Genomic DNA, 17,048 nt, shown 5'->3' with positions numbered 1-17,048 from the left:
CTTAACTATCTGCTGCCCCTCTCAACTCCTTGGCTGTTTGACTATGCTTCTGTTTTCCACCTGCTTCGAACTTTTGCTTGTCTGACTAAGGCCAGCCATAGATGGTATGAATTTCGTTCCTGCAACCAAAAAATTTTGCACGATTCCTCCATCAACTCAGACAGTGCTGACAGGGGAATCAGCAATTGTCTGCTCCTGGCAGGGGAAGCCAGTGGTTATAGCAGCCGCTAGCAGTAATAGCAAGTGTATCCAGCAGGCTGGTTGTACCCAAGTTGATCGATCAGCTTGGTGCATACAGCCTGCCCACACACGGTTCCGGCTGAATCGGCTGAGATTCAAACAGTCTATGGCTGGCCTAAGTTTCTGCTTCTCTACTTGGTACTCTGCCTGTTTGTTGGTTCACTGTCACCACTGGATCCCCTAAAAAGTAGCCCCAGAGGCATCGGCTGTGTAACATTCACACCGCCAGCGAATCTTGTAAAGACCTCACACTCCAAGGTTGCGGTTGGGAGGGAGTTTGGCACCGCTGACATGGAGGGTTCACTAACTCACAAAAAGCAGTATTAACAAGCTAAGAAGTTTAGAAACATCCAAGAAAGAACTTTAATATTAAATGCAAGCCTAATGCACCTGAAAGCATTCTGCATTTGCCTTTTTACAAATGTTTTAAATAGCTTGACCATGGCAATGATGTTTGCAGCAGAGCAAGACAGGGCTTGGAAAAAGAAAAGGGCTGAGACAAGGAGGGGGCTGAGGTAGCACATGCCCTGGGCACTGTGTTAAGGGGGGAGAGGGTGCATTGGTGACTTGTCCACTCATCCCTCTCCTCACTGACAGGAGTAACTGCAGTGTCACTCCTGTTAGAAGGAACAGCGGCTGAAACTGCTAGAGGGAAGATTTGGCTTCCCTTCCTCTAGCCTGCACAGAGTGGAGCAGAGCCAGTGCTGAGACTGAGAACTCACCTCAGGCTCAGGGCAGTACTGCTGAGGAGTGAGGGCAGACTGCCCTTTTTCCTCTCTCCCTTAGTCATGTGACATATCACATGACCGGACAGGGGAAGAAAAAGCTGCCATAAAGCTCCCAGCAGGTGCTGTGTTAATCGGAGTCATCTGTGAGACCTCCCCTCTCCTCCTCAGACCCCCTTAACCTCCTCCCTCTCCTAGTCTAGGTTCACATTTGTGCATCGCAGGAATGCGAGCAGAATCATATGTGTTCCCGCAATTAATAAAAACACAGCCCTTTTACTAGTGTGCGATTGTGCCATTAATTTCTTAACGCATGTGCTCATTCACCCACGCCAAAACACGATAAAAAAGTACTATGCGTTTTGGTGTGGAGCGATCAAAAAAAAAAAAAAGGGGGTATGCACTTCTTTTGTGAGTTTTTCACACAAATGGCAGCCCATTGAAATGAAACACATGCACTTTAGGGCTAGTTTAGACTTGCAGTAGCCTTCTGAAGAGAGATTCACACTGGATTGCATTTCAGAGGGCATTTGACAGGCAGTGAGAAGTAGTTTTGTCGCCTTATCTGTGCCTGTTTTAACCCCTAAAATCCCACATCGCTGTGCCATAGCCACATGCATTGCATGTGGTTGTGGGGGAGTGGCATGGGTCGTGTTCAGTGAGTGATACGGACCATCAAATGTGACAGGGGATAATTTTTGGCACCCATAAGGCTGCCTTTGCATCTTGGAGGTAGTAAAAACACAGTTCAACTGCCTGTGTTTACAGCCCCTCCCAACCAACCACAAGTGTACGCAATTCTAGTCAGTGTCCTTGCCAGGTATATCCAAAACACCAGCATAGGTTACTCTGCACACAATCAGCATGCCTCAGTTTTGTAGCAGAGTAGTAAGAAAGCATGAATATAAAACACAGAGGGCTGGGACCTGTGTGAGCCACATAGAGAGGGTGGAACAAGAAACCTGAACACCTTTCCACAGTGCATTCGAGATGACAAAAGTTATCAGTCTTTTGAAAGTGATCTGGAGTCAACTGGAATCAGACAGAGGGATGGAAGAACAATGACTGGGTTGAGGCTGACAGCAGAAACTACCTTAGGCAAGGAGGAAGTCCTGAGCCTCAACACTACTGTGTCTCCAGGATAAAGCCACCAGTTCAGACACCTACCTCGCAAAGGTGATGGCTACAAGGAATACCAACCTTATGGGTAAGAAAAGAAGAAAGATGTTTTTAGTGGGTTCAAACAGCAGTTTCTAAAGCACAGACAGAACCAGATTCAGATGTCAAAGGGAAACTAAAATGGAGGAGCTACATACGAGACTCCATGTTCAAAGGTCTCAATCAAGGAAAGAGAAGCCCAAAGTACTTTGAAACAAGATAGAAAAGTCCAAAAACCTGACTCTGAAAAGAATTGAAAGCAAGATGGTGCGCTGGTCAGGAAGATGAAGATTCATCCCACATAGAAACTCCTACAGTGAAAGCCTTGAGATTCACACCAAGCAAAGTAAGCCTTCAACATGTATAGATCTTAACAGAAGCACCCTTCCTATCTTTTATCATTGTAGAAATCAAAGATGAAGAAACGTTCCAGGGGCTGCAATAACCAGGTTCTTAAGCCAGTGACCACAAAGCAGAATGGTAAATCAGTCCTTAAAAGAGGAGATCCTGACATTATAGGAAAGCTCAAGGAACAACTTCCAGGAATCTTACTATATTAAAGTACCACCTGCGCCTGGACCATTCCAGCACAATGAGAATCACTGGAATGCCTTTTATCTTGATCCTGCGAAGCAGATGAGAAAGAAGCTTCAGGGGAGGAAAAAGATTCCACGGAGTCACCAGAGCATCCCCACTAGATGACATTTGACAGTAGAAAAATCTTCTAAATGAACAAACAAACAGCAGAGCTGAAGAAAACATGACCGCTCTCCAGAGGACACAGGAAAAAAACTGAGGCATGAAGGTTGTGGGCGGAATTATCCTGTACAGGCTTTTTTGTTGCTAGTGTCCATTTCTCCTGTAGGCAAGAATACAACCCAACAACTTAAGAATTTCTGTGTCCCTCAATGGACAAGAAAAAAAAAAATGAAGATACTTTTCCTTCCGTAAAGTTTAGCATATTGAGCCCAAATCTGTAAATCATTAAAGTGGAAGTAAACCCCCCTGTTGTTTTCAGCCAAGGAAGCTGCCATCTTGGTCTCTGTTTAAAGCGGTTGTATACCTGCACAGAAATTTTGTTATTTTAAAAAAAAGAAAAAAAAAAACCTGCAAGGCAAAGGCATAATGAGCTAGTATGCAGCGCGTACTAGCTCATTATGAAATACTCACCTTAGAAGGAAGCACCGGCATCTGATCCCGGTCCACACCGAGGGAGCTGACATTTTGCCCTCGGCATTTCTTCCGGGTTCGCGGCTCCAGCGATGTGAGTGGCCGGAGCCGCGATTACGTCACTCCTGCACATGCGCGCGGGAGTCTTCTTCCCGGAGAGGTCTGGCAGCGTCTGCCGGACCTTCAACCGGGCCTTCACAGCGCATGCGCCGCTGACGTCAGCGGCTGCATGCAAAGTGAATATCTCCTAAACCGTACAGGTTTATTATTGATTTTATAGGCTTACCTGTAGGTAAAAATATTTTTTAAAAAAAGGGTATACAACCGCTTTAAATTTCAACTACCATGATCCTGCACGTGTGATCAGTTATGACACCAGCCACTGGATGGTTTGACAGTTTGGTTGAGAGCACAACCAATGTGACAGTTACATTTCTGGCACGTGGAATCTAACTATTTTTTAAAACTGTTAAATCAATGGGTTTACTTCCACTTTAAATTGCTAGAATTTTATAATGACAAGATGATGCAGAAAGAAATGCTTGACTAGTAACCAGTATCTGGAAAAACAGATTTTAGCAATGAGGGCCACTTGTTTTCCCTCATTTCCAGCCTGTGTTTGGGTTGGAGGGGATACTCATCTTTTATAAGAAAAATGTTTAGGCTGTTTATTGGCATTGAAAAATGGCAACTACTACAAAGTATGTCATTAGAAAACTGATCACGCAAAAGATCCATAATACCCTTCTACTCACCAGCCGCTCCCGACTAACGATCAGTAGCCCACGTGCTCCATTGATTTGCGCCAGTCGCACCTTCTCATAAAAAGTGCAATTTCCTCTCATTACCATAGGGATACGATTACTGAAGCCACCATCTGGGACATCCGCAGGGGAACAAAGAACAGATGCAGTCTGATCTTGAAGATGGAGCAAGGCCTATGTTTAGGACAAAATGAGAACGTTTTTAATTAAACTAGTAAAATAGCAGATTTCTGACATATTACTCAATATTTTACTGAGTACACAGAGCAATTGTCATTAGTCCCTGCCTGCCAAAGGAGCTTCTAATCTCAAGTCCCTAAAATACTTCCTAGTTGCCGACTTTAGAAGTATTGAGCATACAGAGCCATCTTTATAAAGAGATTTTCCCTACCCACTGGAGTTTATTTACTAAAGCTAGGGAGTGCAAAATCAGGCTCACTTCTGCATAGAAACTTCAGCTTGTTCAATTAAGCTTTGGCAATAAAACCTGGAAGCCAATTGGTTTCTATACAGAAGTGAGCCTGATTTTGCACTCTCCAATTTTAGTAAATAAACCCCGCTGTTACTAGAATAGGACATTTCTGTTTTCACGGTTGTCCGTATTCTCATCACTTCTTACATCGATGACCACTGTCAGGAGGGGCACACAGTAAACACCTGACAGAGGTTTCATTTTTCTATACTCTTTTCAAATATCCAATATTGTAAAAGTTCTATCCATCTTACCAGGTTATCCACTAAAACAAAAAAATAAATACCTGCAAAAGAAAGAAAAAAAAATCCAGGGCAGCATATGTTATCTCTTCACCCTACTCTTTGTTCCTGTGGGGCTGCGTTAGTGGCCTTTGGGCTTGTGTCAATGGCATCAGTTTGACATTATTTTGAAATGTTTGCTGGGATCATTCAGAAGTCATTGTCAGGTGCAATTGACCTCCTCCTCACGTGCATTTGACCTGCCACAACCATGTTTTGCAAACCCATAGACTTGTATGAGGACGCAAAACTGTCTGAAGCAAAACAGGCCCTTATTCTTTTTTTTTATTTCGCACAGTACATTCGTACCTAGAACAACATTCGTACCTAGGACTGTAACCGTCTTATAGTTGTGATGCATTACAAGGCTTCCCTTTATATTATAGGGGAAATTGTATTTATTGCAATTTGGAGATTCACATAGTTTGCGGATAGCTGTAAAGTATTGTCCTTGTAAAAATTACTTTCAAAGCAAAACTTTCAATACGAGATATATATTTTTAAAGCACTGCAAGAAAAACATAGCAGGTTAAGTGATGGATGGTCCTTGTATGATGAATGGCTGCAAAAACAAGGCTTTGTTTTTTGTCCTTGAAAAGGATTTTGTATCTACTAGACAGGTCTGTCAGTGATCCTGGAGATTTTTATTGAGATTGTTTGTTTTGAACATATGTGTGTGTTAAGGTTGCCACCTCATCACATTAAACCTGAACGCATATTAACCGCTTCAGCCCCACACCATTTGCTGGCCAAAAACCAGAGCACTTTTTGCGATTCGGCACCAAGTCGCTTTAACTGACAATTGCGCGGTCATGCGACGTGGCTCCCAAACAAAATCGACGTCCTTTTTTCCCCACAAATAGAGCTTTCTTTTGATGGTATTTGATCACCTCAGCGTTTTTTATTTTTTGCGCTATAAACAAAAAAAGAGCAACAATTTTGAAAAAAAAGCATTATTTTTTACTATAATAAATATCCCCAAAAAATAGATTTAAAAAAAAGTTTTTTTCCTTAGTTTAGGCCGATACATATTCTTTTACATATTTTTGGAAAAAAAAAAAATTGTAATAAGCGTATATTGATTTGTTTGCGCAAAAGTTATAGCGTCTACAAAATAGGAGATAGTTTTATGGCATTAATAATAATTAATAATTTTTTTTTACTAGTAATGGCAGCAATCAGCGATTTTTATCGTGACTGTGACATTATGGCGAACACATTTTTGGGACCACTGGCATTAATACAGCGCTATTAAAATGCATTCATCAATGTAAAAATGTCACTGGCAGTGAAGGGGTTAACACTAGGGGACAGTGAAGGGGTTAATGTGTGTCCAAGGAAGTGTTCTAACTGAAGGGGGACTGTGGACTGTGCAGGGAAACTAACAGATCGCCTGTTCATACTCTATATGAACAGAGGATCTGTCAATTCTCCCCTCAGAGAACCAGAAACTGCGTGTTTACACACACAGCTCCTGGTTCTACGTGTGCCCTGAGCGATCGCGAGAGCCCGACGGTGATCGAGACCGCCGGGCACTCGCATTGGCTCAGTGGACAAGCAAGGGGCATGCGCACATGCCCCCTAGTGGCCGTCTATGGTACAGACGTACCATGATGGCGATTCGCCTGCCTGTGCCATTCTGCCGCAGTATAACTGCGGCGGACAGCCGGCAAGCAGTTAATTACACAGGTTCTGTGGCTGATTAAGGTGGTAATTAAACTCACTTAAATGCCTTAAATGCAAAAAATTTGCCTCAGAACCTGTATCATTCATATGTGTTCTGTTTTAAAAGGATGAGGTGGCAACGCTAATATGTGTGTGTGTGTGTATGTGTGTGTGCTTAGTTGGCTACATACACAGTATTGTTGCATTACATGCAACATATAGAACATTTGCATTTTGACTGCAGGTAAAGGACAATCTGGGGGTGATTTACTAAAACTGGAGTGTGCAAAATCTGGTGCAGCTGTGCATGGTATCCAATCAGCTTCTAACTTCAGCTTTTTCAATTAAGCTTTGACAAAAAAAAAATGGAAGCTGATTGGTTTCTATGCAGAGCTGCACCAGACTGTGCACTATTTAGTTTTAGTAAATCTCCCCTCTGTATTAATGTCAATGGGGAATACATGCTGATGCTGTCAGACTCCTACTGCACCACATACTTTAGTGCAGCTGGGTTACCTCCTGACTGCAAGAACTTGTTTCTAGTATAGCAATCAACAGGCAGATTTAGCCTTGGTTCACACCAGTGCGGCTTTGAAATCTACTTCAGCGCAACTTCAAAGCCACAAATCAGTGCGATTTGGATCTCAGATTTAATTTCAGCTTAAGACTTAATTTAACAGAAGTCAATGCAAGGTGCAATGAAATTTCAGAACAGTAGTTACAGGAACCTTTTTCAGAGTCGCAACGACTTGAATGGTTCCATTGTCGAAAATAGGGTGCAACTTGTTATGCGATTTTGAACTGTCAAATCGCATTGGTGTGAACTTTACCCCACAACCGTCAAATGTCAACTCAATCACTCAATACAGCAATTGCATGTGTTTTTCCACACATATTTCTAATGCAAATTAATTAGCAATGGAAAACAAACAGTATTCTGAGAACTTTCTATTTAACCAACGTGGCAAATTAAATATGGAGTTAGGAGCTTGATATGGCTTTGTGCCAACACTGCAGATAGAAAATTAAAAGTGTGATGTTCACGCTGTCATTAACATCAAAGCAGACATGTCACAAATGTGGAAAATTCAGGGTGAGTTTATGATGAAAACATTGTATAATCAGAGCTAAGGATGAGTGAAAACCACATGTCAGAACAGCTGGTAGTGCTACAGATACACTATGGGGATGATTAACTAATGTTGGCTGGCTTCGGCTGGTGCAATAGAAATTGGCTGACATTTGGCTCATTTAAATGGCGGCCATTCAGCTGGCTTCTGTCGAAGGCTTAAGACCGAAAAGGGTCTGCCTACGGGCTCTCTATCGGCGCTCTCCTGACCAGAGTGTTCTGGCGGAGGGGCCCCCCCCATGTCAGAACACAATAAAACAGCAGGGGAGATCGCTATACTAACATCGGACTGTTAGTACAGCGGCGTCAGTTTTTTGTAGTGGTGTGTACAAGGCTTCAGTTCTAGAGAAACTGCAATTGAAGTGCACAGTATAATTGCCTTTAGTAAATCAATCTCAATAGCTCTATGGAGAGACATTTAATTAAGTTAGATAAACAGTTACACAGTTATGGAATGTAAGGAGGGAAGGCTTACTTACAGCTTTGGTCAGGTCATGAGGCAAATGAGCCCAATCTGAATTAAAAAGAATACAGTAATCTTTGGCACTGCCACTGCTTTTCTCTGATGTTACATGAACCATTCCATATTCACACAGTACCTGAAAGAGATCAAAGACACAGCTGAATATTCTGTCCAACTTTACAAAGCAAATTATTTTAAAAGAACATCCTGATTAATCATTTATTTAAATAGAAGTATTAAAGCCCAATGTTACCAAAAAATGTTTTTTTTTTTTTTTTTAAAGGATTTAGATATACTTGGTAAGAGGAAATACTTCTGCCCAGTCTTTTTTGTTCTCTGTGACACCAGGAAAGATTTTCCCTCCTTCCTGTGTCAGTGACCCAGCATGTTGGTCATATAATGTTGTGTACAGCTTCCATCCTCCCACACTCCTCATGCACAACTGCTTTGCATAACTGAAGTCTCACAAGAGCTTCAAGACCTTTCATGTTTTCCAGGTTCTGTTAAAAAAAAAAAAAAAAAAATCCCGTTTTCAGTTTCAACAGATGAAGTTGAAATTCACACACACACACAAATGAATTGCAGGAGTAACCCACACTATATTACCAAAAGTATTGGGACACCTGCCTTTACACCCACATGAACTTTAATGTCATCCCAGTCTTAAGCATGCCGTACACAGTCGAATTTCCAACTAATTTTCTTTTCAAAATCAGAATGTTTTTTTGTGATCTGATGATGCCACCATTGATTTTCATAATTCGGCCGACCAAGCCCTCAATTTCACCTCATGTTGCTAAATAAAAGAATTTTCATGGCCGGGAATCTTCTTTTCTCTCCGTAAATTTTCTTTCCTTATTACATTTCTCACACGATTCTCCCATCATTGATTAGAAAATCGTTTGTTTTTCTAAAAATTTCCAACATGTCCGATTCCTCAAATTTGATTTCCGCAAGAAAATCAGCCCACTAATGGTGCGAAATTCGTACGAAAATTCTTTCATACGATTTTCAAAAGAAAATTCTTACGGAATTCGAACTGTGTATGGCCGCCATTAGTCTGTAGGGTTCAATATTGAGTTGGCCCACCCTTTGCAGCTGTAACACCTTAAACTCTTCTGGGAAGGATGTCCACAAGGTTTAGAAGTGTCTATGGGAATGTTTGACCATTCTTCCAGAAGTGCATTTGTGAGTTCAGGCACTGATGTTGGACAAGAAGGCCTGGCTCGCAGTCTTCCCTCCAATTCATCCCAAAGGTGTTCTATCAGGTTGAGGTCAGGACTCTGTGCAGGCCAGTCAAGTTCCTCCACCCCAAACTCCCTCATCCATGTCTTAATGGACCTTGTTTGTGCACCGGTGCGCAGTCATGTTGGAACTGGAAGGGACCATCCCCAAACTGTTAATACCCCAAAGCACCTTGTCCCCATGTTGATGAGGACAAGGGCCTCTTCTCGACAACCCTGGCCATTGGTTGTCGGGGTCTGTGGGCGGGGGGCTTATCGGAATCCAGGAGCCCCCTTTAATAAGGGGGCCCCCAGATCCCGGCACCTGTGTAGTGTGTTTTTTTTAATTGACACTTTTTTCCTAGGTGAATGGGTAGGGGTACGCTGTACCCCATACTCATTCACATAGGGTGGGGGGGTCGGGATCTGGGGGCCCCCTTATTAAAGGGGGCTCCCGGATTCTGATAAGCCCCCCACCCACAGACCCTGACAACCAACGGCCAGGGTTGTCGGGAAGAGGCCCTTGTCCTCATCAACATGGGGACAAGGTGCTTTGGGGTGGGGGGCCGCAGGGCTCCCCCTCCCCCAAAGCACCCACCCCCCATGTTGAGGGCATGCGGCCTGGTACGGCTCGGGGGGGTGCTCGCTCGTCCCCACCCCCTTTCCTGACCGGCCGGGCTGCGTGCTCGGATAGGGGTCTATTATGGATTTGGGGGGACCCCTACGCCGTTTTTTTTGGGTGTAGGGGGTTCCCCTTAAAATCCATACCAGACCTAAGGGCCTGGTATGCCCCTGGAGGGGAACCCATGCCGGTTTTTTATTTAAAATTTGGCGTGGAGTTCCCCCTCAAGATTCATACCAAACAAAGTGCCTGGCATTGGCGGGGATCCAAGTCGGATCCCCGCACCAGTGTGAACCCAGCTCACAAGGTGTCAATCTCGCCAGTAAAATTGGCGAGATTGACACATTATCAGACAACAATACAGAAGTTGACCAAAGGGTGGTGGTAAAGAGCTGAAAAACCACGTGATTTGGTGAAAGTTGGCTGGAAAAGTACTGTCATCTGTATGCAAGACAAACTTCTAGCCAATGCCCTTTGTACAAAAATCCAAGGGAAAGTTTGTACAAAGTCCTATCTTGTGTATGGGGCTTAAGACTGGGATGCCATTAAAGCGGGGGTCCACCTAAACCGCCAAAAAAAAAAAAAATATTAAAAGCCAGCAGCTACAAGTCAAGCTGCTGACTTTTAATACATGGCCACTTACCTGTCCCAGGGTCCAGCGATGTCGGCAGGCGACGCCGAGAACCCGCTCGGTTCTCAGCAGCTGCCGCCGCCATCCTAGGTGAGGGAATCAGGAAGTGAAGCGTTGCGGCTTCACTTCCCGGTTCCCTACTGCGCATGCGCGAGTCGCACTGCGCATCGTAACTGGTCCCCGCTATTCTCCTGGAAGCTGTGTGTTTCCCAGGAGACAGCGCGGACTGACAGGAAGAGGCATAGACTCCCATGGGAGTCTATGCCGGAAGTGGGTGCAAATACCTGTCTTAGACAGGTATCTGCACGCCCCTCTCCCCTGAAAGGTGCCAAATGTGACACCGGAGGGGGGGAGGGTTCCGAAAAGCGGAAGTTCCATTTTTGTGTGGAACTCCGCTTTAAAGTTCATTTGTGTGTAAAGGCAGGAGTCCCAATACTTTTGGTAATATAGTGTATTTCTATCTGTGACCCATAGGAAGGCACTGACAGCAATAAAAATGTTATTAGAGATCTAACCCCTCTCCACTCTACTAAAATGTGTTTTGCCTTTGGAGAGATTTCTCATCACTTCCTGTTGTGACCAGAATTGAAGGGGAAACACATTGCAATAAAAAGCTCATTTGAAAAAAAAATAAATCTGGAAATGGGCTTTAAACTTTAAATAAAATTGACCTAACTCATTACAGATTTCCGTAATATGCTGTGATCAGAGGGAATGCAAACCATATTGCAGGCCAAACAACTCTGGTATGCATGTTAAATGCCATATTACCGGTATTTACAACATTTTAGGTCCTCTGATAGGTGTTCTAGTCAAGTAATCACGGTCCTTTTTCAGATTATAAAAGGAACATCACAATGGAAGTTTTTTTTTTTTACATAAAACAACAATGAAACATTTCTGATGGAAGTATTTAGTTATTACAGAAGCAATTCTGTCCCAGAAATACTGGGCTATTAGTTTGATTGTTTTTGTGATGGACAAAAGACGGTCTTCTATGAAACATTTCTCCATAAATGCTGTAAAAGAACACTATTGGTTAACGAGAAACAAAGGCAAGCAGGATCCGCAGTATCAAAATTTCATTTACTATGGCTGCTTGCATGAAAACACGATACTTATCCAAAAACGTTGTGCTGATTAGCTATTAGCCACAGAAACGCAGTTGGGATGCATTCCTGCATTTTTGATGTGTTTTGCTGCATACTGGTGCTTTTTTGATGCATCCCCCCCCCCCCCCCCCCCCGCCCATGTTTCCTGGGGTTGTTTTACTGTAATGCGTTCTTTATGCGTTCCAGTGTGTTTTTGATGCGTTTTGCCGCTTTCCAGTACAGTTCTGTGCACTAGAACTGACCGCACTAGTGTGAACTAGGCCAGTGGTTCTCAACCTCAGTCCTCAACTACCCCCAACAGGCCATGTTTGCAGGTTTTCCTTTATCTTGCACAGGGGCCTCAAATCAGAGTCAATGGATTGGTATTCTGGACAGTTATTTTATCTAAGAGAAGTTCCCAAAACATGGCCTGTTGGGGGTACTTGAGGACCGAGGTTGAGAATCACTGAACTAGGCCATTTAAACCCATATAATCCTCTATCAATGCATATCTGATGCAGAAAACAAATGAACTGGACTGCATCTGGTGTGAACCAGTCCTTAGATTGCTTTCACACATCTCTGCAGCAAAATCACGGGAAAAAACGCATATGCATATTAGATGCATTTCTCGTGTTATCTGGTTGCCTGCACCTGTGAAAAATGGACATGTGACTAAAAAAACAAGAAAAAACACTAAAGCATTTTTGGTGTGTTTTTGCTGCGTTTTCCATTCATTTCAATGGGGAGCTGTGTTTTTGGTGCGGTTTTAAAAACCGCAACAAAGATGCAGCATGTGGGACTTTTCCAAATGCACTGCACCCGCAGCGCAGTGGTGTGAAGAGTCCCTTAGGATTAAGGGCCAATTCACACTATGTGGTGACAGACCTTTTACTGCATAGGCATCCTGACCACTTTGCGGCTATGCAGTCCCATACACAACAAACTGCATTGCCCATTTTTTCTGCTTTCAGCACATCAACTTCAGGGACAACATGTTTACTTGCTGCCTAATATATCCCACTGACTTTCAGATGCCATTATAACAAGATAATAAACGTTATTCACGTAAGCGGTTAGTGGTCATAACGCTATGGTTGATCGGTGTATATACGCTTGGGTTCCTGCATTTGTAAATCTGCTGTGGCCATTAGTCTATTATTACGTTGAATTTTTTAGGTATTTTATATTATGCAGAAGGCAATAGAAGGTGCTAAAAAATGCAAAGGTTGGTGGAAACAGCGACAGTATTGGAGGAGTTATGGCAGAAAGAGTATCCAAAATATCAGTAAAATTGGGCGGCGTTGTAACCCACTATGCATGCAGCCATAAAGAATTCTCTAAAGGAGTTGGTACGTGGATGGTCTTAGTTCCAAGGTGATTTTCCCAGAATCCACTTCTACCTAAATGCATTTTCTACCCTAGTTAACTGTTAAAGCCTAACTTCAGCCAAACATATTTTTACACTGATTTGGCTAAAGCAGGAAAGGGATAAGAGCCTTTGTGAGATTTTATTGCCATCTATTGGAGAATTTCCCCTTAACTAAAGCCATTTATTTTTTAAATGTTGAATGGAGTAGGGTAGGGGTGCTCAACCTCTGGCCCTCAGAGCATTCTGATGTGGCCCTCAACCTCAAACCAGGGAAGCGCACTTCTACTATATCCTGCAGATTTGGTGTGGTTTATGAAAGCGCACCAAAATGGTTTTGGTGCACCACACCCACAAAATATAATAGAAGTCTATGGCAAAGCTAACCCACAGGTGCACCCATGTTGTGGGTAAACCACAGCGCATCAATGTAAAAGCAGCCTTACAGGGGGCTCAAGACAGCAGGGGCTTCCTTACATTTGTGGTTTGGGGGGGCCGTAAATCACCATAGTTGAGACATGTTTTTACCCCCCAACCACTGGTGTAGCATCAGGGGTATTTTACACATGGACAGGAGGGGCTGTGGGGGGTGGCATATACAGGAACCAATCCTCTCCATTTTCCTCCTGCAACCTCTGAAAGCCAGCTTCTCCTCCTCTCCTTCCCACCGGCAATAAATGTGAAATTATGAACCATTTCATTTCATTGTGGCCTGGGACCAGTTACCAAATCATACAGTTGTGCTAAAAAGTTTGCATACCCTGGTAGAAATTGTGAAATTTTATCATTTATATTGAAAATATGACTTTTATTCAAGGATAGTGATCACATGAAGCCATTTATTAGCACATAGTTTTTTGGCTCCTTTTAGCCACTTAAGCCCTGGACCATTTGGCTGGCCAAAGACCAGAGCACTTTTTGCGATTCGGCACTGCGTCGCTTTAACTGACAATTGCGCGGTCTTGCGGCGTGGCTCCCAAACAAAGCGGACGTCCTTTTTTACCCACAAATAGAGCTTTTTTTGGTGGTATTTGATCGCCTCTGCGGTTTTTATTTTTTGCACTATAAACAAAAAAAGGCGACAATTTTGAAAAAAAGCATTATTTTTTACTTTTTGCTATAATAAATATCCCCAAAAAATATATAAAAAACATTTTTTTTTCAGTTTAGGCCAATACGTATTCTTTTACATATTTTTGGTAAAAAAAAAAAAAAAAAAAAAAAAGCAATAAGTGTTTATTGATTGGTTTGCGCAAAAGTTATAGCGTCTACAAAATAGGGGATAGTTTTATCGCATTTTTATAAATAATTTTTTTTTTTTACTAGTAATGGCGGCGATCAGCGATTTTTATTGTGACTGTGACATTATGGTGGACAGATTGGACACTTTTGGTGCTATTTTGGGACCATTCACATTTATACAGCGATCAGTGCGATTAAAAATGCATTGATTACTGTGTAAATGTGACTGGCAGTGAAGGGGTTAACCAGGAGGGGGCGCTGCAGGGGTTAAGTGTGTCCTAGGGAGTGATTCTAACCGTGGGGGGGAGGGCTACGTGCGGTGATCAGTGTCACTAGGCAGAATGGGGAAATGTTTACATCAGCACTTCCCCGTTCTTCAGCTCCGTGAGACGATCGCGGCTATCCCCACAGACATAGAGTCCACGGGACCCGTGATCACACTCACGGAGCTCACGACAGGGTCGCGCGCCTGCGACCACACAGCAGCAAATTCAAAGGGACGTACAGGTACACCTATTTGCGCAGCCGTGCTATTCTGCCGACGTAAATGTACATGTGGCGGTCGGCAAGTGGTTAAATTTGACTATTTATACACAGACATTAATTGTGATTTAAAAATTCACAAATGTGAGAAATTAACCTTTAATTGCCATTTAAACCAGTGTGTGCCACCTTCTGTGTCTGTACCAGGGCATTCCAGGGTATGTAAACTTTTGATCAGGGCCATTTGGGTGATTTCTGTTATCATTATGATTTTAAAAGGAGCCAAAAAACTATGCGATATTAATTGGCTTCATGTGATCACTAGCCTTGAATAAAAGACGGTTTTTGGCATGATCGGTCATATTTTCAATATAAATGTCAAAGTTTCACAATTTCTGCAGGGTATGCAAACTTTTGAGCACAACTGTACACTGCCCACGCTCGCTAAATGGTTGAGCACCTCTGGAGTAGGGAATGGTTAAAACCCTTGTCAGTTTTTTGGGGGTTTTTTTGCTATCTATCCCATAGACACAACACAGAATGGAAATCTTTCACTTCCCTCTTGGGGGTCGTTTACACATGCAACAAGGACTGCGCCACCTCTGAAAAGTGATCTGTGGACAATATATGTGGCCTCCTCACTGCCTGTTTTTAACCCCATCAATACCACACCACTGTGCAGCAACCATTCACTTGCATAAGTTAGGTTCGGTGGTGGTATTGGCTGCTAAAATGTGACAGGGAGCAAGTGAACCCCCTGTCTGCTGACGTTGAAGCTTAGGGGGGAGTGGTTAAAAAAAAAAACCACAGCTCAACCACATGTTTTTACCACCCGTAAGTGTAAACAAGGCCTTAGACAGTTGTTAGCTACACAAGTGACTCCTTGCTACTCTGTACAAAACAAAAAAACAAAAAAACAAAAAAACAAAACTCTCAATTGTCTTCTTGTAGCCACCTTTGCAGTGCTGTCTGTTCTAGATTTGCTGTTCCAAAGTTTTTGCAGTAGTATATACGCTGGCACAAGCCTGTGGCCCTATTTTACCATCCAGCAATGGTACAGACTTCCAATTACTTAACTTCAGATACAGCATAGCAGCAACCCCTAAATCACACATAGGAAGGGACAATATCATTAATCCACATCCATTAGATGAGTGCAGCTTCTTGGGATTTCATTAAATACTGCTTCCAGTTACAAGAATGGAATGGATGTAACTGGATGAGGTGTCCTTCCTGGCCCAGATTATTCGGATATTTTTAAAATAAACATGTTTTTGTTACCTTCCATGATAAATAGAAGTGAAGAAAATCAGCTTGGTCTGCACTCCACTAAGAGGCTAAATTAACTACTGTGGTCATTACAAAGAAGATATTCTAAAAGGGATTGTAGCAACAACTGATGTATTTTCCTATGGATAATACAATTCTAATACCCTTGAAATAAATATATTCATTTTTCACATGTATACCTATAAACACTGGCACTCCAATTACCCTACACAAAAAAAAAAAAAAAAAAAAAAAAAAAACTACACAACTCACGTACAATATGATTTACTCAATATACTGTGACCATGCTGTTTTACTGCAAAGGGTACGCAGAATTCTCAAGGATGCAAATTGAGGGGCTCCACAGTATCAGTTCTGAGATTTTTTTTCGATTCTCAAAGTGAGTTGTGGAGTTCAGAGACTTCAAAGAGTCTTGGGAGGGACGAAGCCTCTTACCCTGTGTCCAGGTCATACCAAACACCAGCAGGTCTTGTGTGTGCACACCCTTATTAGTCACAGGGCTCAACCTTGGAGACAAGAGGTCCCAAGCCAGGGCATAGATCAGTGCAGGAGGGGGCTTGAGAGAGTGCAGAGCGAGAGGTACAGGGGTGCTGTGTAGCAGTCAGAGGGACCAGCCAAAGAACTAAGCTTGAGGCCTAAGCAGTGGTGCTGCAAAAGAAGGAAAAACACTACGAAGGCAACTGTTTGTTTTCTGAAACTTTTACATTCTTTTCAAATAAAAGTGGGCCAACAACACTTAAAACAGGACTACCTGGCTGGACTGAAATCATTGGTAAGCATTACACCTTGAGGGAAATCCACCACATATCACAATACCTAGAATTGGTCCATATACTCTAATACAATACATTGATCTACTCTCCATATTAAAAAACAGAATATTCAAAACACCTCGATGTCGCAACATATTCTTTTGTGAAAGCAGTGAATTGTAACAGTGGAGCCATTATTATACAGGATTTATATAGTGCCAATAGTTTGTGCAGCGCTTTACAACATGAGGGCAGATAGTACAATTACAATACAGGAG

At 42.7% G+C, this 17,048-nt stretch overlaps 1 protein-coding gene across 2 annotated transcripts in view; it reads right to left on the bottom strand.

The window, feature by feature from the left end:
* The window catches only part of SPPL2B (signal peptide peptidase like 2B), a 69,027-nt gene that overhangs the window by 39,759 nt on the left and 12,220 nt on the right, over nucleotides 1-17,048 (bottom strand). For both annotated transcript variants that reach the window (XM_073598850.1, XM_073598840.1), the window contains exons 2-3: nucleotides 8,084-8,203; nucleotides 4,049-4,231 (exon numbers count right to left, since the gene is read on the bottom strand). In XM_073598850.1, coding sequence (XP_073454951.1) covers nucleotides 4,049-4,231; nucleotides 8,084-8,203 — 303 coding nt within the window. The remainder of the gene's footprint in view (nucleotides 1-4,048; nucleotides 4,232-8,083; nucleotides 8,204-17,048) is intronic.

Source organism: Aquarana catesbeiana, linkage group LG01, assembly GCF_042186555.1.
Source record: "Aquarana catesbeiana isolate 2022-GZ linkage group LG01, ASM4218655v1, whole genome shotgun sequence".
NCBI classification, from domain to species: domain Eukaryota; kingdom Metazoa; phylum Chordata; class Amphibia; order Anura; family Ranidae; genus Aquarana; species Aquarana catesbeiana.
The sequence above is the reverse complement of the archived record's forward strand: the minus strand, read 5'-3'. Positions and strand labels throughout refer to the sequence as shown.